The sequence below is a fragment of the Taudactylus pleione genome, unplaced genomic scaffold (genome assembly GCF_031769625.1).
Source record: "Taudactylus pleione unplaced genomic scaffold, aTauple2 ptg000473l, whole genome shotgun sequence".
NCBI lineage: Eukaryota > Metazoa > Chordata > Amphibia > Anura > Myobatrachidae > Taudactylus > Taudactylus pleione.
In genome coordinates, this window is record NW_028284875.1 from 10,508,615 (window position 1) to 10,532,042 (window position 23,428).

The following is a 23,428-nucleotide window of genomic DNA, read 5'->3' on the forward strand; positions in this document are numbered from 1 at the left end:
TCAGATGCAGGGGACTGCAGTGAGATGCAGGTGACTGTGGTGACATGGCGTAGGTTGTTATGCGATGCAAGGGGTTGCAGCGAGATGAAATTGCTCCTGTGCAAAGTTGGGGCAGGTCGCTAGTATAGCATAAATGTCATCACAGCCTATTCACCTTCTGAGAGCCTCTATTTATAAAACAAAGAACAAATCAAGCAAAATCTATTTAAAATGCAGTTTTTCTACAAGTATATTTAAATTTTTTTTGCTCTGCATTATACTGTAAAATAGGAATTTATTGAGCAAGACTGTCACGTTCAAGCTTGGAAGCCTCATGACTCACGAAGAGTCATCCTTCAGCACTCAGGAGAGGAAAAACATCCTGTGGAGGACCATCTGGGGACCCTTGGCTTGAAGGACTGACCGTCTCTCTAGGCACTAGGAGGATATTCAGAATTACATGATCAAACTTAATCAAATATGAACATGCGAGACTGCAGACTGTATAACACACCATACTAATAGCTAATATTGGCTGATGTTATTAATATAGCTCCTGTCCACATCTCCTGACGGAATAGTTATGTAATACCGACAGGCAGGATCCAGGCTGTCAGAATCCAGATGAATGTATCCCGACAGGGTTAACATACCGACACTTGGGGGTCAGTATGCTAACCCTCCACCTCTCCCTACCCTAACCCTCCCCCCCTAGTGTCTAGACCTAGCACTGATATAAGCCGTTATCATTATGACATCACAGTATGACCTCACTCATGTTCTACATTCGATAAAGGAGGAGATCACAAAATAATCTAATAGTGATATATTTATATTTCTCCATCACCTCCGCTACCCATTATACACTTATTACGCATCTCCATCTCCATATTCGCCCAAATTCACTTTTACTGCTTCCGATCATTCAATCAGCTCCTATCACCTCTTTCTCATTTTTATAATCAGCTACTGTCTACTTTCCATTTTTCAAGACTGCTAGTTGTGTAGAAAACAAGCAAGCGATTGAAACAATACCAATAAACATATATGATGTTTATACATTGAATTGACATTAATAGCGAGGCCAAGACTGGTTATTTCAGCACCTCTATGGGGTGCAAGCAAAACAAGCAAGGATGTCCTGCCAGATAACCAGCATTACATTAGTGTGCGAGGTTGTGACGGAAACCTGCTGCTAACTGAATCTCCCCATAGTCTCTGTGCCCAGTTGGCCATGCTGAAGATACAGTAGAGACTCCATCATGCCCTTTAAACAATGGACATGACTGATACATATTCAGTTTAGTCCCATGTACCTTGAACAGTATACAATATATCCCTGTTATGCTTGGCCAGTATACAGAATACTCCCATTGGGGATGTAGTCAAAATACCATCTGTTGAAATCCCGACCCGGGACTAAACATAGGCGGCTAAATCCCGAAGCCAGACTACACACGGATGCCAGAATCCCAACAGATGGCATCACGATCGAAGGTAAGTGCGACGCCCTTAGCTGACAGCTGTGGGGGGGGAGGGTTAGCATGAGGCACCACGGGGGGGTTAGGCTTTGGGTGGGTTTAGGGTTAGGCACCACTGTGGGGGAGGTTAGGGTAAGGCAACACTGGGGGGGGTTAGGCTTAGGCACCACTGGATGGGTTAGGGTTAGGCACTAGGGGGGACAGTTAGGTTTAGGCACTAAAGGGGGGAGGGTTAGGGTTAGGCACTAACGGGGAGGGTTAGGGATAAGGTGCGGGATGAGGAGGGTTAGGGTTGGGGTGCAAGAAGGGAGGGTTAGGAAGAGAAGGGGGAATTCCAAGCATCGGGATGCCGCTGTCGGCATTTTGACAGCAGGCATCCTGACTGCTGGGATATCATACCCAACCCCTCCCACTGTGCTAAGTTTGCACTCTCAGGGTCATTTACAAATGGATGTAAGGGCCTGTTTAGAATGTAAAATGTGCTTTTTCAGACCGCTCATGCACATGAGATATGCATATGCCTGTGTCCCGATACTTTTTGTGTATCCCTGACGTGCGCATCTTTGAGTCTGGAGAGGCAGATCGTGGAAGGAAAGAGAGTTAATCTCTGGCGCTGGAATGTAAACCCACAAATAAAGTATTGTAACATTTACTGTACTATGGGTTTGCATTCCCGCTCTGGAGATTGACCCTCTTTCCTAACATTACCCCAGGAACCCTTTGGGAAGTTCTCACACTGTTGTTTTAACAGTATTTTTTTCTGTGGCACTACAGGACGCAGGGGGTCCAGAATGATTTCTACAATGGTAGCAGGCTTTTTCAACCATAGGTATGCAGGAAGTTATAGTTCTTCAAGTGCCAGTATCGGTGGTGTAGCCTGCTTTTGACATGAGGGGCGCAAAGATGAAATAATAGGTGCCTCAGACCCATCCAGACTATCATATAATGAAGCTGCATTCTCATTATGCTCAGCCATACAAATGTCCTCAAACCTTTTCACATGGAGGTAGATGTACTAAGCTCTGGAAAGTGATACATTGGAAAATGATAAACTACCAGCCATTCAGCTCCTAACGGTCATCTTACAGGCATGACAGTCAGGAGCTGTTTAGTTGGTAGTTTATCACTCTCCAATGTAACATTTTCCAGAGCTTAGTACATCTTCCCCATGGCCCTTAAAATGCCTCTTGGCCAGACTAACAATGGGGCGGATGGGACTACAGCTCCAGGCCTCCACATAAAAATGGGCCCATCTTTATGACAGTAGGATGATATTCAACTGGCTACTTATCAGCAATATTTTCTTCACAAAATGATGCAGTTTTTCCACTATTATATATTTAGGGAGACATTGGGTGTAGGGGGTATATAATTAAAGCTTCTTATATATAATATACTGTAGGCTCACAAGCCACCAGCTAGTAAATAATATCTTGATTGTTCCTATATGATTGTAGGAAAAAAGCAAAATAAACATTACAAGAGACAAATAAAAACAAGATTGGTCCTGCATAGGATAAATGTGAGCCCTGTTTATGCACAGATATGTTCTTTTTATTACTTTAGATTTAGATCCTTTTTAATAATAAATCGCTGTACACTTAGAAAGGACATTATGGGGTAAATGTATGTAGCAGTGAAAAGAGTGGAGAAGTGTGCCAGTGGAGAAGTTACCCATAGCAACCAATCAGCTCCTACCTATTATTATATAGTATATACTTAATAAATGCAACCTGAAAGCTAATTGGTTGCTATAGGTAACTTCTCCACTGGCACACTTCTCAAGTATATACTATATAATAATAGGTAGGAGCTGATTGGTTGCTATGGATCACTTCTCCATTCTTTTCACTGCTTCATACATCTACCTCTATATTGTGTTCATGGGCGTGCATACTGGCCCAACCCACCTGCTACTATCTGTGCACAAGATCTTGCTTCCTATTTCAAGGACAAGATTGATAAGATACGAAATGAAATGGTGGGTTCTTCCTCAGCCAGTTACCGGCTCAATTCCCTACCCTGAACCCTCTGGCACATTCTCTTCATTTGACCTCACATACAAAGATGAACTATCTACACTCTTCTCATCCTCCTACTCTACTACCTCTCCTCTTGATCCTATACCCTCACAAATCATTAAAGCTCTGTCTCCTGTGCTCATAGCAACCCTAACTAAAATCTGCAATCTCTCTCTCTACTGGCATCTTTCTATCACTGTTCTCAAGCGTGCAGTGATTACTCCCATTCTGAAAAAACTAAATTCTGACCCTAACACTCTCTCAAATTACCATCCCATCTCCCAGCTCCCATGCCCCTCCAAGCTACTTGAGAGACTTGTCTGCACCTGCCTCACACACTTTAACTCACACAACTTATTGGACCCACTTCAGTCCAGCTTTCGTTCCCAACACTCCACAGAGACTGCACTGACTAAGGTAGTAAATGATCTGGTCACTGCCAAGGCTAAAGGCCATTACTCACTTCTAATTCTTCTAGATCTCTCTGCTGCTTTTGACACTGTTGACCACTCTCTTCTCATACAAACAACTACAATCTCTAGGTCTTAGGGACACAGCTCTTTCTTGGTTCTCATCCTACCTATCTGATCGCTCTTTCACTGTTTGTTTTTCTGATTCTGCCTCCTCCTCGCTACCTCTATCAGCTGGAGTACCGCAAGGCTCTGTCTTAGGTCCTCTGCTATTCTCAATCTATACCACCTCTCTTGGCAAACTAATCCGCTCTTTTGATTTCAGTACCATCTGTATGCAGATGATACTCAAATCTACCTATCCTCCCCAGATTTATCACCACCTGTATTGGTCCGTGTCACTGACTGTCTTTCTGCCATTTCATCTTGGATGTCATCTCGCCACCTCAAACTTAATATTTCTAAAACAGAATTAATTATATTTCCACCGGCCAAAAACAGTTACCAACCTGAACTCTCTTTTCACTGTTGATAACTTAACAATCCGCCCTGCCCCACAAGCTCGCTGCCTAGGTGTCATCCTTGACTCTGAACTGTCCTTTGTTCCCCACATTCAATCTGTCACAAAATCATGTTACATACATCTAAAAAAACATATCCAAAATTCGACCATATCTCACACAAGACACTGCAAAAACTCTAATCAATGCACTCATTATTTCCGCATTGACTAATGCAATAGTCTCCTTACTGGTCTTCTCAAAAACAGTCTCTCACCATTACAATCCATTATGAATGCAGCTGCGAGGCTGATCTTCCCCGCAAAATGTTCATCGTCTGCTGCCCCGCTCTGTCAGTCCCTCCATTGGTTTCCAGTTTTTTACCGTATTCAATACAAAATACTTTTACTTACACATAAGGCTATTAACCAAACCACACCAGCATACATCTCTTCACTCATCTTAAAATATCCCCGACCTGACCTCTCCACTCAGCACAAGATCTTTGTCTCTCACCCCCAAGCATTACTTGCTTCCATTCATGGTTACTTGACTTTTTGGGGGGGCTGCACCCACTCTATGGAATGCCTTACCACGCACAATAAGACTTTCCTCTAGTCTCCAATCCTTCAAGCATTCCCTGAAAACTCACCTCTTCATGCAAGCTTATCATATTACAGAACCGCCCACATACCCTTCATAGCTTCCATATCTAATTACATCCCCTTTCATAGTTCATACATAATCTCACACATTGTCTTTCTTTCGCATCCTCCTGACATTTAGCCGACATTCCTGTGTGACTAGATCATGCAACCCACCAATGCAATATATAGCACCTATCCTTGTGTATCAATGCCTATTTCCCTATAGATTATAAGCTTGCAAGCAGGGTCTTCCTACATATATATCTCAGTGTCTGTTATTACACAGTTTTGTTCTTTTAATGTTTCCAATTGTAAAGCCCAACAGAATATGCTGCGCTATATAAGAAACTGTTAATAAATAAATAAAATAAATACTAATCAATTGCTCTTTCAGGAAGGCAGTTAATAACGCCTGGAAACATTTTCTAGGTACAAGCATGTTGTTTGAAAACATCATTGTGATCCATAACCAGGTTATTTTGTGGCAAGGTCCTCCAAATCAATTATTTTGATCTGCTTGAATTTGTTATGTAAAATGCTTTCAAACTGTATGAATAGCTGTATTAAGGCTTTTACATGATGGAAGTTTAGTTCCTGTTTATAAATGCACTATCTGAATTTAATAACCTCTTCTCATTTCACATGCCTGTAGTTGCCAGTTTCTAAGGAAAAGCACCACTCACAAATATGTTTTAGATTCAATTCACATGATGCTGTGGGAGAATATCTGAGTCATCAAGGCACTTAAAGACCTCCACATCCATCTGATCAAATTTTAATAATCATCCTCACATCCATCTGACCACATTTTAATAATGATCCTCATCATAACCTAAAAATTATGATGATCATCATCCTATCAATAACTATAAGCAAAATCGAACTGTTGCCTAAAGCCTCATTTGTGCCATGTGACATAGGTAAATTGGATGAGATACAAGCAGCCAGGGGCGTATCTGTAATGGGTGCAAGGTGTGCGGGGCACATGGGCCCCTGGGTCCAAGGGGGCCCCGCACCACACACCCTGCACCCATAGTATTACTTACCTCTCCGGAGTCCCACGTCGGTGCGGGAGTCCGGCGCTGTAAAAGCGACTGGAAAATGGCTGCGGCGGCCATTTTCCCATCATTCCTGCATGCGCAGTACAGGGAAAATGGCCACCGTGGCCAGTTTCCCGGTGACGTGCGCATACTCTATAGACTCTGGCCGCACTCTAGTGCCCAGAGTCCACAACTATGGCGTTGGCCACACACAACTCAGAGAGGAGGGGGCCGTGTCGGAGACTGCACATGGGCCCCCTCCTCTCTAGAAATGCCCCTGCAAGCGGCTGAATCACATCCAGCATAACTAGATACTGTTAGTGCCCTTTGAGAGTAAATGCACATACAGGCAGATACAGTATCATAGTACTGATTTTGTTTATATCTTTTAACCACTTAACTGACAATATTTTTCCCCCAAACTGGTCTGAAATTGTTGTGTCTTTTTATTTAATAAATTTAGAAAGTTTTTCTAAAAATATATTTAATTATTTTATTGAAAAAATCATATGCCTAATTGGTGTAGGCCCCAATTGTAAACTTACCTCCCATCCCCTATTGGCAATGGACTCCCTCAGTGGTCATAGATCTTACTAACAGTACCCCCGACACCCCTTTAGTAGTAAAAGAGACCGTTTTATAACCCAACCACCTCCTCTGTAAAAGCCCCTGTTTTTTGCACACGATCCTCCTCCTCCTCCTCTCCTGTGATAACCGTAATTTTTTTAATTATTATTTAATGCTCCCCCCTTTCATGGACAAATTACTTTAGTAAATGATTCGCTCGGGTATTACCCCCACCGCCATGGGGCATTACCCCTCCACACATGCAGAGCGCGTGTGCAGAATGGATCTCCTCTTTAAAAGCTTGGGGACGCAGCAAAGTGGTGCGGTCACATGAAATGCTACCATACCAGCTAAAGCACTGCTGGATGCGGTCACATCCCATGCGAACACGCCACTTTAAGTGGTTAAATATCAATATATTTTATGAACTGCAAAATATAGTATCACACAACAATCTTTAAATAAAGAGTATTTCACCACATCATTGTGGTACAGTATACAGTCAGGTCCATAAATATTGGGACATTGACAGAATTTTCATATTTTGTCCTCTATTCACCACCACAATGGCTTTGAAATGAAACAAACAAGATGTGATTTAACTGCAGACTTTCAGATTTAATTTGAGGGTAATTACATCCAAATCAGGTGAACGGTGTAGGAATTACAACGGTTTCTATATGTGCCTCCCACTTTTTAAGGGGCCAAAAGTAATGGGACAAACTAAACAATCCTAAATCTAACTTTCACTTTTTAATACTTTGTTGCAAATCCTTTGCAGGCAATTACAGCCTGAAGTCTGGAACGCATAGACATCACCAGACGCTGGGTTTCATCCCTGGTAATGCTCTGCCAGGCCTCTACTGCAAATGTCTTCAGTTCCTGCTTGTTCTTGGGGCATTTTCCCTTCAGTTTTGTCTTCATCAAGTGAAATGCATGCTCAATCGGATTCAGGTCAGGGGATTGACTTGGCCATAGCATAACATTCCACTTTTTAGCCTTAAAAAACTCTTTGGTTGCTTTTGCAGTATGCTTCTGGTCATTGTCCATCTGCACTGTGAAGCGCCGTCCAATGAGTTCTGAAGCATTTGACTGAATATGAGCATATAATATTGCCCGAAACACTTCAGAATTCATTCTGCTGCTTTTGTCAGCAGTCACATCATCAATAAATACAAGGGAACCAGTTCCATTGGCAGCCATACATGCCCACGGCATGACACTACCACCACCATGCTTCACTTATGAGGTGGTATGTTTTGGATCATGAGCAGTTCCTTTCCTTCTCTTCTCTTCCCATCACTCTGGTACAAGTTGATATTTGTCTCATATGTCAATAGAACTGTAATGGCTTTTTTAGATGTTGTTTGGCAAACTCTAATCTGGTCTTGCTGTTTTTGTGGCTCACCAATGGTTTGCATCTTGTGGTGAACCCTCAATACTCACTCTTGTGAAGGGGTTTTCTTCACCAGGGAAATAATTCTTTTGTCATCCACCACAGTTGTTTTCCGTGGTCTTCTGGGTCTTTTGGTGTTGCTGAGCTCTCCGATGCATTCTTTCTTTTTAAGAATGTTCCAAACAGTTGATTTGGCCACACCTAATGTTTTTGCAATCTCTCTGATGGGTTTGTTTTCATTTTTCAGCCTAATGATGGCTTGCTTCACTGATAGTTACAGCTCTTTGGATCTCATATTGAGAGTTGACAGCAACTGATTCCAAATGCAAATGTCACACCTAGAATCAACTCCAGACCTTTTACCTGCTTAATTGATAATGAAATAATGAGGGAACAGGCCACACCTGTCCATGAAATAGCTTTTGAGTTGATAGTCCCATTACTTTTGGCCCCTTAAAAAGTGGGAGGCACATATTGAAACTGTTGTAATTCCTACACCGTTCACCTGATTTGGATGTAATTACCCTCAAATTAAATCTGAAAGTCTGCAGTTAAAGCACATCTTGTTTGTTTAATTTCAAAACCATTGTGGTGGTGAATAGAGGCCAAAATCTGAAAATTCTGTCAATATCCCAATATTTATGGTCCTGACTGTATATAGTATTCTAAAGGATTTTGTGCATTTCTTATCTAGACAATCCCTCCGTTTCAAGCACCTGTTGTTACTTATAAAATTAATTGAGTAACTTCCATTTTTGTGTTACTATTTATGGGACAGGTCTGTATGTCAGTGGATGATAGGAAGTGCTGGTAATTGAAGAGCCTGCTTTTTTAATTTTCTCTTGATTGTAAAACACCAAAATATATGAACCTCCATGGCTAATCTCATTGTTTAGAGTTTATGGACTATCCTATTAGAACACATGCCAGAAAATAAATGATGGCTCATCATATATTCCAAAATGTGTGTATCTAAAGCTGAGTACACACTATACGATGAGCTACTGAGCGACGGTGCGATGCAAAGTAACATATACGACGGCGTGATGTATAGTTACAAGCTTCATGTAACAGCACCTCATTGTTCATTGCATTGTCCTATCTACCATACAGAACAGCAAATGGGACGATGCGATGAACGATTGCCGTGAATGACGGATCGGCCATATACACTATACGATGTCTCCGATATGTCATTCCAATCCGTGTCAGAGCGATACATCGTATAATGTGTAACCAGCTTAACAGTTCTGCAGTTTATTTGAAAATAGGAGGGAGTTTTAATTAGACATTTTACTACCTAATAGCAGTGTGCTGGAGAATATAAATAATTGACTGCTGACTGATCACATTCATTACAGTCTAATACTGCGTTCCCCTGTGGCTATTTGAAGAATCAGCAATCTGCCAATCTTCTGTCAACCTTATGTTAAATTATCTCTGTTAAAAGGTATGTAATTAGGTTAACCAGGCATGCTTTGAAAGAGAAAATTATTTTCCGGGCGTACAAAAGCATTTACCACTAATTTTGAAGATTGTTCATATTGACCCTTGAACTGGTTCATTTAGAATCTAATTCTAAATACCTATTTGTGTGTAATTGATTTAATGCATGTCATATTTCTCTGGAAGATTCATCAATGTATAGATGTACACAATTTCACTCAGCATTACCTTAATCTGGGTCTGCAAGATTTTGTGCTACAGGTAGTCTGGCTAAGGGAGTTTGTACAATGAGTAGACAATTCTGTCCAACAGCCTATGATAAGTAGTGTATTTTGCATCTTATCTGCATAGAGCAATTTCTACTCAGTCTGTCATTCTGTTAGTGATTCTGCAGTGTTTGTTGGTTAATATGATTGCACTGAAGGCTCACACACTAAACAGGTAGCATGTAAGTGGCCAACAAACATAATTTTTCCAATGCATCAATCCCTCACTTATGTTCTAATTAAATGAGTTGGAAATGCAGAATTAAAAAGGGACAAGGAAATGTGCTCTTCAGGAGGAGAATCTATAGATACAGTCAGGTGCATAAATATTGGGACACTGACAGAATTGTAATAGTTTGGCCTCTATTCACCACCACAATGGCTTTGAAATGAAACAAACAAGATGTGCTTTAACTGTAGACTTTCAGATTTAATTTGAGGGTAATTACATCCAAATCAGGTGAATGCTGTAAGAATTACAACGGTTTCTATATGTGCCTCCCACTTTTTAAGGGGCCAGAAGTAATGGGACTATCAACTCAAAAGCTATTTCATGGACAAGTGTGCGCTATTCCCTCGTTATTTCATTATCAATTAAGCAGGTAAAAGGTCTGGACTTGATTCTAGGTGTGACATTTGCATTTGGAATCAGTTGCTGTCGACTCTCAATATGAGATCCAAAGAGCTGTCACTATCAGTGAAGCAAGCTATCATTAGGCTGAAAAATCAAAACAAACCCATCAGAGAGATAGCAAAAACATTAGGTGTGGCCAAATCAACTGTTTGGAACATTCTTAAAAAGAAAGAATGTCAAATCAAGAACAGTCTCCAGGAGGTAGGTGTATATGTGTCAAAGTCAACAATCAAGAGAAGACTTCACAAGAGTGAATATAGAGGGTTCACCACAAGATGTAAACCATTAGTGAGCCACAAAAACAGGAAGACCAGATTAGTTTGCCAAACAGCATCTAAAAAAGCCATTACAGTTCTGGAACAAAAGATCAACTTGTACCAGAGATGATGGGTAGAGAAGAGTATGGAGAAGGAAAGGAACTGCTCATGATCCAAAACATACCACCTCATCAGTGAAGCATGGTGGTGGTAGTGTCATGGTGTGGGCATGTATGGCTGCCAATGGAACTGGTTCCCTTGTATTTATTGATGATGTGACTGCTGACAAAAGCAGCAGAATGAATTCTGAAGTGTTTCGGGCAATATTATATTCTCATATTCAGTCAAATGCTTCAGAACTCATTGGACGGCGCTTCACAGTGCAGATGGACAATGACCCAAAGCATACTGCAAAAGCAAATAATAAGTTTTTTAAGGCTAAAAAGTGGAATGTTACGCAATGGCCAAGTCAATCCCCTGACCTTAATCCGATTGAGCATGCATTTCACTTGATGAAGACAAAACTGAAGGGAAAATGCCCCAAGAACAAGCAGGAACTGAAGACATTTGCAGGAGAGGCCTGGCAGAGCATCACCAGGGATGAAACTCAGAGTCTGGTGATGTCTATGTGTTCCAGACTTCAGGCTGTAATTGCCTGCACAGGATTTGCAACAAAGTATTAAAAAGTGAAAGTTAGATTTAGGATTGTTCAGTTTGTCCCATTACTTTTGGCCCCTTACAAAGTGGGAGGCACATATAGAAATCGTTGTAATTCCTACACTGTTCACCTGATTTGGATGCAATTACCCTCAAATTAAATCTGAAAGTCTGCAGTTAAAGCACATCTTGTTTGTTTCATTTCAAAGCCATTGTGGTGGTGAAGAGAGGCCAAAATATGAAAATTCTGTCAATGTCCCAATATTTATGCACCTGACTGTATGTAAGTTCCAGTTGAACTGGTGAGATCTACTCCTCTCATCCATATCATGCATTACTCTTCTCATCCATTTTATGCATCACTCCTCTCATCCATATTATGCATCACTCCTCTCATCCACATTATGCATCACTCCTCTCATCCATATTATGCATCACTACTCTCATTCATATTATGCATTACTCTTCTCATCCATTTTATGCATCACTCCTCTCATCCACATTATGCATCACTCCTCTCATCCATATTATGCATCACTCCTCTCATTCATATTATGCATTACTCTTCTCATACATTTTATGCATCACTCCTCTCATCCACATTATGCATCACTCCTCTCATCCATATTATGCATCACTCCTCTCATCCATATCATGCATTACTCTACTCATCCATTTTATGCATCACTCCTCTCATCCATATTATGCATCACTCCTCTCATCCATATTATGCATCACTCCTCTCATCCATATTATGCATCACTCCTCTCATCCATATCATGCATTACTCCTCTCATCCATATTATGCATCACTCCTCTCATTCATATTATGCATCACTCCTCTCATCCATATTATGCATCACTCCTCTCATCCATATTATGCATCACTCCTCTCATCCATACTATGCATTACTCCTCTCATCCATATTATGCATTACTCCTCTCATCCATATTATGCATTACTCCTCTCATCCATATTATGCATTATTCCTCTCATCCATACTATCCATCACTCCTCTCATCCATATTATGCATTACTCCTCTCATCCATATTATGCATCACTCCTCTCATCCATATTATGCATCACTACTCTCATTCATATTATGCATTACTCTTCTCATCCATTTTATGCATCACTCCTCTCATCCATATTATGCATCACTACTCTCATTCATATTATGCATTACTCTTCTCATCCATTTTATGCATCACTCCTCTCATCCACATTATGCATCACTCCTCTCATCCACTTTATGCATCACTCCTCTCATCCATATTATGCATCACTCCTCTCATCCACATTATGCATTACTCCTCTCATCCATACTATGCATCACTCCTCTCATCCATATTATGCATTACTCCTCTCATCCATACTATGCATTACTCCTCTCATCCATATTATGCATCACTCCTCTCATCCATACTATGCATCACTCCTCTCATCCATACTATGCATTACTCCTCTCATCCATATTATGCATCACTCCTCTCATCCATACTATGCATCACTCCTCTCATCCATACTATGCATTACTCCTCTCATCCATACTATGCATCACTCCTCTCATCCATACTATGCATTACTCCTCTCATCCATACTATGCATCACTCCTCTCATCCATACTATGTATCACTCCTCTCATCCATATTATGCATCACTCCTCTCATCCATATTATGCATCACTCCTCTCATCCATACTATGCATTACTCCATTCATCCATTTTATGCATTACTCCTCTCATCCAATTTATGCATCACTCCTCGGACCGCCGACATAACTCCTGGAATCGCACCCAAGAATTCCGTGTAAAATGCACTTGGGGGTGCATGTGCCCGGGGATCAACGTGTGAGGAGGGGAATTTAGTTTCCCTATAAGCACTATTTGGCTGATCTCTGCAAGTGCAGAGATCAGCTTCAGCAGGCGTGACTGATCATCAGTCGCCTTGACACACGTTACGCCGCTCTCTGCATATGGGGGACGGGGGGTGTATGCCCATGTGGGTTGAGGAGTAACCAGGGGAGGGAATCTAGCATCAGTGGGGGTGGGGGAGTGGCAATATAGAGAAATATGGTGCTGGAGGGGGGGATAAAATAATGAAAAAAAAAAACATACTGGGCACACGGTAGGAGGTGGGGAGCAAAGAATAAGGGTATTTGTACAGGGGGGAGGGTTGTTTTAAAAAGCATTTTTTTTTTACTACTAATGGGGTGTGCGGGGAGTATTATTATTAGGATTTATGACCCCTGGGGGTCTATTACCTATAGGGATGGGAAGTTATTTTATAATGGAGGCCTATGGACACAGGGGGATGGGGGGTTGCAAAACACACTATATATATATATATATATATATATACATTTTCATTATTATTTTTTTAAATAGAATATTTAAATATATTATAAAAAATTATTTCAAAACTTTATTAAATAATAAAAAAATTATCATTTCTGAGCGGTTTTCTGGGGAAAAAAATAGTTAGTTAAGTGGCTTGAGTACTTTTGTCATACTTTCAAACTATTATACTGCAATATTCAAAGTACTAAAAAGGGTCCGTCTAAGGGGTTTCGCTACCAAGTCAATTAGAAGAACGCTTGACTGTTACTGCTCTCAGACATAATATGCATTGCATAAGTGAAGAATCCCCTAAACCTTCATGCAAATTTGTAAAAAAAAATGTTTTTAAGGCATAGGATTTAAACCAGTGACAACACAACCCAGGTATAGGGTATGTGCACTTGCCCACTGAGACACTTGATAATTCAAGCTCTTCTGAGTCCTTTTGTCATAGTTTTAAATCATTATGCTGCAACTTAAAAGGTACTAAAAAGGAAGCTATCTATGGCTGTGGTTCTCAACCTCAACCCTCAAGTTTTCCCAATGGGTTATTTTTTGAGAACTTCTGTCTATGGAAGCAGGTGGGATAATTAAGGACCCAGCAAAATATATTAACTCGCCTGTGCATGCTTAAAGAAATCCATAAAACATGTCTTGTTGATGGTACTTGAGGACCTGAGTTGAGAACTACTGGTCCATGGGGTTTCACTATCAAGTACATTGGAATACTTGACTAATACTGCTCTCATACATATTCTGAATTACATAACATTGAAATAAAAATTATTAAAAATATAAACGCATCTGGCACAGGATTTGAAACAGTAACATCACAAATCTGACAGTACAGGACATGAGCACTAACCCACTAAGCCACCTGGTCATTCAAGTGCCCATCACGTGCACAGTGAGCGGAAAAAAGCAGGCACAAAGTACCCAGGCCTAATTGGGGGACCTGGCTGCAGAGGAAGCACAGTTATGTCCCCAATATAGTATGACCACATCACCTACAGTGGGCGGCTCCATATGTAAAGAGGGGCATGATATTCCAAACAAAGCTTGGCCATGCTCCCTACTACTGTAAACTGATAGATTTCCCAGAGGTCCAGGTGCCCGGTGATAACATGAGAACTTAAATTCATACAGCAGAAACATACAAATATACAGCATTTGATGTGTTCATTTCAAAATATTATTCCTTTAATGTGCATATTTTGCACTAAATACCATCCAGTTGTTACTCACTGATATGAGGTCAACATAAATCAATAGAGCTGTATGAAGCTATAATGTTATCTGATTATCAGAGATATATTAAGATACCAAGAGAGGAGGAAAGCTGTTTTTTTTTATATTTTATATTTCCCCCATGCTTTTTGAAGGGCATAAAAATGTGCCTCACATTTAACCTCTACCAGCAGGAACACACTCTCTGATGGTTTCATGGTTATCCCATAACTTATTTCAGACAATGGGTGGAATGTAATAGGGTGCGAGTTTACTTGTGGGAACAAACTTGCACCTTCTCGCACATTTTGAAGGTGCAAGTTTGTCCTGCAACTTGCAAATGTCATAGGGTGCGAGTTTGAGGGTGCGAGTTTGACTGGCATGCGAGTGCATATAAGTTAAACTGCAGGTAAACTCGCACCTTGTAATGCGACATTCATTACAAGGTGTGAGTTTGACAGAAGCATGCACAGATCAGTATACTGTACATATGTTATAAAGAAACAACAAACCGCCTACTAGTGGGTCTACCTCCAAAAAAAAAAATCCATATTATTTGACATTTGTACCATTTGTCTGCACTTCATTAGTCAGTACTGGGTATAGTATGTTAAATATATTACAGAAGATAAAGTTGTAGGCTGGATGCTGATCACAGAGCAAATATTGATAATATACTGTAGATGCCACAATTGAAAACACCATTTATTACTGTAGTAGGGAAAAAGCGTCAGCTTTATAAATCTGTATTAAAAAAAAAATCGTGGTAAGTGGCTGAAGAGTACAATAGATAATCGGAAATAGCAGGAAAACATTAAGCCATCATTTTCCTTCAGCATGCATGGAAGCCTGTTATCAGAATGTGGCATCTACAGTTATATGACTCATATGTCTAAAAAAAAAACAATATTCAAAGTAAAATAGAAATTTCGTTTGATGTGTCTATTTACAGTTTTCAACTCCTTTCATCCTTAACAATGGATATGTTGTAATTTGGCTTTAAGGTTGGGTTTTGATATTACCCTGAATTTGGCATCCCTAAAACAAACAGAAAGTGGAGATATGTTTCTGTCAAGCTGTTAGTATTTTTGATTTATGAGGCTGAACAGGGCCTTCATGTAATAACAAAAGTAGAGACCATTTATGTTTCATTTGCAATCTCAGCTTTGTAACTTTATCAAGAAATCTAGTTTGAAAGGCAGTTGCACAAAGTACAAGGATTCTGAAGGCACTAAGCAATACATTTTAGGAGGGAGTTTGGAACATTATTATTATCTGTTATTTGTCATAAAACCTGTTTTATAATTGCAAAGAGTGCATATAAAGCAATGGAACATCATGCACTTAACGTTGATCAACTAGATAAAGTACAGGTCTATTTTATTATGGTTTGTGTTTCATTTTGGCTGATAGTAGGAAATGGCAAATATTCTTTGGGATTAGCTCAAAAGAAACTGTAATCTGAGAATGAAAATAACAAAACATGCTTTCTTAAATGCTTGCTGAAAGTCTATTTATCAAATACAGGCCTTTCTTGGGAGAGCATGTGTAGGGGGTAAGGGAGTGGGCATGATGATTCAGTTTCCCCCTTCTCACCCACCGCAATGGACGCCTGCATTCGCTTTGGTGGACTGGTTGCTCTAGCCCCTTAGCTGCAAAATAGGCACTTCACTACTTCTAGCTGGCATATAGACTATAGAGCATACTTGCCTACCCTCCCGATTCAGCCGGGAGCGGCACCCAATATTCGGGAGGCAGGCAAGCCTCCTGGTGGCCGCCAGCCCCTCCGCACCCCCGCAGTTATGAGAGAATCCACTGCAACGGGGCTAACCCATGATGCGATTCATGCTGCCCCCCGCCCCTTGCTTCACAATGGCGGTAATCTCGGCCGCCCCCAATGCCAGCCACACACCCTTGCTTTGCCGATCTGGCTGCCCCCTCCCAGAAGGGGAAGCCAGAATGTGGGCAACCCTGCTATAGAGTAGTATTAAATTAATATTACACGTGACCAAACATTGCTGGAATGCACAGAACCTAAACATACCAATAATACAGTAAATCATGTTCAACAGAAAAAAAGGAAATAATTACTACATCAGACTTGAGAAAAGTACATATTGTTCAAATTACTATACTTTGAAGAACCAGACAATTACATTTTCTAGACACATGTATTTCCATGTAGGATATATTGCCAATAGAAAAGCAAGTTGGAAGTGTAAAATCTGTTTCACATAGAAGCATTTGATTTCTACATCAGAGTCCTGCTGGGGACCTTGTACTATCCATGATTAAAACATAATCACCCCCACTACACAGCTTTGCCACAATCAGCACTATCCTCACTTGCATAAACAGAATCATACCAGCCCAATGGAAGACTAAATTTATCCCATCTGAGCAGAAGTTGTGGATTGAATACAAGAAGGTACCCAGACACTAAGATATATTTATATTTAAAACTCACACACATGGAATTATATTGGATTTGCTTAGATAGAAAAATTTAAAATGGAGGTTTTGGAGGTGCACTGATTTTATCTCCGCTTAGCGGAGTTTGTTCATACGTTGCTGGTATAGACAAAATCCAGGTAAGTATACATAAATGAGTATATATTAGGAATCTGCTTATATCAAAATACCAGTATCACATAGAACAAAAGCCGGCGGTGCTCCCAAGAGTTTAAAATTAATAATAATCCACAGAAAAAGGAAAACTCTATTTTCTAACTTTTAATAATATATAAAGTTGACTCACATAACATACAACATGACAAACTATAAGTTATATAGCAGAGTGAAATGAGCTCTGGTTGGTTATGAAAATCACTAAATTGGAACAAATTCAAAATCCACAAAATTTAAATGTGAAATAATCACTGAAAACGTCTGCATGAGTATAGGACGGTCACCCCTTTATGTAGAATGCACTGCATAAAGTGGTGACCTATACCCATGCAGATGTTTTTCCGTGATATATACTGGGTATAAATGCACTCTGTATAAAGTGGATTGATTTTATGACTGTCCCACACAAGAGAGAAGTGTTCTCAGCGATTATTGCACGCTAAAAATGACAGATCTATACCCATATTGATGATCTTCTGTGACACATACTTGGTATAATGTTATATTGTTATTTAGTGCATTCTACATAAAGTGGTGACCTATACCTATGCAGACGTTCTTCCTTGATACATACTGGGTATAACATTATTTAATGCAATCTGTATAAAGTGGATTAATTTGATTGTTTCACATAAGAGAGGAGCGTTTTCATCGATTATTTCACGCTTACATTTTGTGGATTTTGGATTTGTTCCAATTTAGTGATTTGCATAAACAAGCAGAGCTCATTTGGCTCTGCTATATAATTTATAGTATAAGTCATTTTGTTTGTATTATATGTTATGCGAGTCAACTTTATATATTATTAAAAGTTAAGTTTTAACAGATTAAGAGTGCCCCAGAAAATAGAGTTTTCTGTGTTCTGTGGCTTATTAGATAGAAAAATGACTACTAATTCACAGAAGGATGCTGGATAGTAGGATGTAAAGGTTACAGTATGTCATTTTCACATACTGTTGCACTTGATAGGTAAATATGGGCCTGATTCAGAGACAGTCCCAATGCTGATGTTGTCACAAATGGCCAATTGTTTCTCAACTGCTCATTCGTATATGTCACACTGCGCTTTTGTGGCAAAGGTCCTGTGACGGAGGTCGCAGTGAGGATTTATTCACAAAGTGATTGACAGACAGAGACCAATAGTGACTGGCAACGGGTGGGTGGCGACTCAAACACAGATGTGTTGCAATTGTTTTCGGGGCGTGTCTCAGCGTGCGACTGCAATCCCGTACACAGTTGCAAAGACTCTGGTGTCTCAGACATTCTGAGTAATCATAGGGTTGCTCAGAAGTTCAATGATCAACCAATGGTTGCATTTTTGTACGCAAGCGTCAGATCTGAGAAGCCGCAGTTGGACATCTAAATACAAGAGCCGGCAGCTGCGACGTTTGCATATTTTGGCATATCCACTGAGTACTAAATCGGCATTTGGGACCATCTTTGAATCAGGCTTAATGTCTGTATTTCAAGGTCTCCAACATGTCAGATAAATTAAAATACATTCTGTACTCGTCTCTACTTTTAACGTTTCAATATTTATTTTTTACTCTACATTACCTATACGTACATATCAAGTAATAGACCTTACCTAAATTTCTATGGGTTCTGTTTTGCCTGCTTTTGACTTGCTCTGTCCATAAAGTCGGATAGCGAGATGCAAAATCTAAAATTAAAGAACAATTGTCTTTTACAGAGGGTCTTATGTAATTGAATATTAGCGTCTAGCAATTACAAATAATAGGTTCCTACAAATAAACCAACTTTACTGTACTACACAATATTTTTTTAAAAGAAAGAAACTGATAACCAGCCTGAAAAGAGAAAGTATAAAAGTTCCAGCTTCCTTTAGCACTGCTTAAGTGGCCTGTCATGCCCCATCCGCTATCCATGGTCCTGGAAGGGTTTTTATGAGAACCATATGATTCCCTTCCACTAACAGTTTTTGCGTCTTGCCTGGGCAGCACACATAATAAATCTCAACCCTTCATATGAAATGTAATTTTATTCTAATTACCTTTCTGAGCAAAATCTCAGTAATTGCAGTGTAAAAGTAAATGTTCATCACTTATACTATCCGCAGAAAAAGAAAGCAACAAAAACAAAACACAATAAAAAATGTAAATCCATACCTTCCTCATCTCCTTGAGGCTGTGTTTCTAGTGATGGAACAGAAACATCATCTACAATCAAAAATTAAAGTCACCTTGTTAGGACACTGAAAACAAGCTGTATATACTGTATGAATTTAATTTCACTTATCACTATGAATATTCTAATGCTCTAATTGACTACATGTTGGGTTAAACCTGTGAATATTATGCTGCTTTAGTTGACTTGTTAGTTTCTAGCATCATCTACCTGAAACCTGCCTGCAGACAGACATTGCAGATAAAGTTTAGCTAATGACAATGATCATTCAAGATGTTATAAAAAAAAGTGCTGAAAAATCATCAGAATATTATGAGCACAAACGTCCTTTATAACAGATGTGACAAAAACACCCAAATGGTTGTCAAGAGGAGATCTATATACTCAGGTTTATAGCTTCTCTCTGGGAGACAGAAGCTGATTAGCAGCCTTGATTGCCAGACCACCTGTGAGAGGCTGATAAAGTGTTCTAGTCTCTGTAGTTGGTCTCAACTGCCTGTTGAGAGACACTATGATTACTGAATGTAAATGTAGTTCTAAGGCTTCTGTTTTGTGAAAGGGACATTAGGTCCTTCAACTCTGAGAGATGAAATAATTTAGTTTAGTTACATCCAGACAGGCCAAGATTTATATTTACAGAGGTCCTCTTCCATCTTTGCCGCTTTAATGGCAAACGTGCGCATGCATCACACCATGCGACTTACCACTCACGCGTGTGCCACGGTACACCAGGCCATGGCAGCGTGCCATCCTATGGATCTCAGGTGCGCAACTTGCTCCATATGTGGCACGATTTGCCGCATTAGTGGCAAAGACACAAGAGGACACATCTGAATGTTTTGTTTATTTTTTGTGCTGCTAATAAAACTAGCTGCGGTTACTTGTACCAAGGCCCTGGAGCATTATACTAGTAATTGGTTGCTGCATGACAAATGCAACCGTTTACTTCAGGAGATGGTACCATTACCTGATCTTGCCACACAGAGTAAAGAGCCACACATTTGTGATACAACTTCTGATTCACCCCCCAGTGAAAATATACTCCACTAACAAATTCCTTAAGAAAATAGTATGCCTATTAATAATGTATTTTTGATCTCACAAAACCACATTACAATACATTTTCATTAGGCCTGCCAATTCCTCAACACAGCACAAAACAGTAATACTTACTGATAGCTCAGTGGTTACAGGGGTACTAAGCCGTGGAGAGAGATAAAGTGGAGAGAGATAAAGTACCAACTAATCAGCTGCTAACTGTCATTTTTCAAATACAGCCTGTAAAGTGACAGTTAGTAGCTGACTGGTTGGTACTTTATCCCTCTCCACTTTATCTCTCTCCAAGGCTTAGCACATCTCCCCCATAGTGACCAATATGCAAGTACACATCTTTTAATGCAATGGTGGTTGTGAAGAAGCCTCAGCTACCTCCTCTCTGAGTTTTTTTTAGCCTGATCAAACTATTGAACTGTGTGAGCTCAAAAAAAAAGATACAAAGATGTTTAATATTATGTATTAAAATTGCTAATAATATTATTATTAGCAAATGTTTTTTTTACTGTTCCTATTTTAGGCAGATGTTGCTCACTAGTTGCAATAGACCTAGCATGCATTAACTGGAACTTGTAATTCAGCAACTCCTTGAGAGGAAATGGTTACCTAAGCCTACCCATCTACCAATGTAATGAGGAATGGAAATAATAATAATAATAATAATAATAATAATTATTATTATTATTATTATTATTATTATTATTATTATTATTATTATATTTTTGTTTATAATGTGCCAACATATTATATAGCAATGTAGCATTGAGGGAATCATGATAAAAGCAAATGATACAAACAAATGACAGATGATGGCATGAAACCAAAGGTAAAGATGGACCTACCCAAATGAGCGTACAATCATTGTGTCATTCCCATTCATTACTAGAGATTAGAGGCTATTGCCTTCTGCACTAGATTGGGTGCAGTTTTATTAACCGTACTGTATCAATTCCATGGGATTCAACGGCAGCCCGACAGTGGAGGAAATCCCATTCGTCCATTAAAGTAAGTATGCTAACCTAATTCCCCCCCCTAACCCTAACCCTCCCTTAGGGGTGCCTAACCCTAACTTCCCCCCCAAGTGCCTAATCCTATTCCCCCCCTAAGTGCCTAAACCTAACCCCCCCTTCCCCGCTGCCTAAACCTATGTCCCCCAGGGGGGTGCCTAACCCTAACCTCTCCCCGGCGGTGCGTAACCCTAAACGCCCCTTCCCCTAGCCTAAACCCAACTTCCTGGGGGGTGCCTAACCCTAAATCCCTCCTGGGAGCCCCTAACCTAACCCTCCCCCCCGCGGCTGTCCGCACCTGGCACCCGGCTTACCTTTGATCGGTAAGCCGGGTGTCGAGCGAAGATAAGCCGGGCGCCGGACTACCAACGTAGGTCTAATGACAGGCATCGGGATATCGATGCCTGTCATTAGTGCCTTGCCGGGATTAGACAGTTGGGAAGCCGGCGGTTGGGATTACGTCCGTCGGCTTCCCGACTGCATCCCATTCCATGAGATAGCTGGGATCATAATATGAAAAACTATATTTAAATAAAAGGACCCTGCAAAACATTGAAGCTTCCTTCATGCCAAGTATTATCAAGACCATTAAATCAGTCTTTAGGTTTACGTGGAAAAAGTTCCAATGGGAAATGGTTTTTAAAAATTCACCACCGACCTATTTGCTTACAGTAGTTGTTGTATGTCAAAAATGATTGAATAGATTCTTAAAATTCTAAAGTTTCACCTAGCTAAATTTTAAAGAGATCAGTATTACTCTACAAAGTTATTCCTGATTGTATATAGTTAAACAATATAGGGGAGATGTATCAAATCTTGGAGAGAGATAAAGTGGAGAAGTTGCCCAAAGAATCCAATCAACTTCTGTCATTGATGTAGCACAGTCTTTGAAATGACAGTTAGAAGATGATTGGTTGCTTTGGGCAACTTCTCCACTTTATCCCTTTTAAAGGCTGATACATCTCCCCTTAATAATAATAAAGGCTACCACCATCGTAATAAGATATTATTAGACATCATTAAGCTATTTTTTCTGTTGTATGTAAATAATGGCACATAATAACAAGAAGAAACTTTACCTTTTCCAGCACCTTCTCTCTGTGGAAGCTTTTCTGTTATTGATCCTAAACATAGAGAACAAGGGTTTGGTTCTCTGTTTAATATTAAATATATCATTTGCATATTGTCAGATATTGATGGATATTTTGTAAGGTATATAATTCATCATATTTGAGATAACATTATACTTCAAAACAAACCTTAGTAACGTTCCTCTGCAAATCCTCCATTTTTCACCCCCTGGACGGACAAGTATAGTGCAATTGTTCAACATTTTATTTCATGGTGCATCTATAATGGAGCAGTCCCCCATCAACAATGTTTAAAGATTACGATCACTCATTTCATAAAGTCATAAATGAAACCTCCATGGACATGCGGAAAGCTTATTACTGTTGCTTCAAGAGTTGGAAGATGTCTAACATTGGTATGATGAGAGGGAGATGTACATCGGGTCTTCCCTTCAAATGTCCCTTCTTTTTCCCTGACCCTTCTTCCAGCGCAGAACAAGAAACCTGTATCCCATTTTCTTACACACTTCTAGTCTAGATCAATAAGAATATTCTGCAATATAAGATATCATGTTTAATTTGGACCTATAAGGGACAATATTCCCTGCTCCCCATCACCAAGGAAAACTCCTATTTGCACAGTGGAGCCCCTA

General features: G+C 40.0%; 1 protein-coding gene across 1 annotated transcript in view; it reads right to left on the reverse strand.

Annotated features, from left to right (window-relative positions):
• SMOC2 (SPARC related modular calcium binding 2) overlaps positions 1 to 23,428 on the reverse strand; it is a 424,404-nt gene that overhangs the window by 229,139 nt on the left and 171,837 nt on the right. The window contains exons 5-7 of the mRNA XM_088448976.1: positions 22,785 to 22,829; positions 19,627 to 19,677; positions 19,086 to 19,160 (exon numbers count right to left, since the gene is read on the reverse strand). Coding sequence (XP_088305102.1) covers positions 19,086 to 19,160; positions 19,627 to 19,677; positions 22,785 to 22,829 — 171 coding nt within the window. The remainder of the gene's footprint in view (positions 1 to 19,085; positions 19,161 to 19,626; positions 19,678 to 22,784; positions 22,830 to 23,428) is intronic.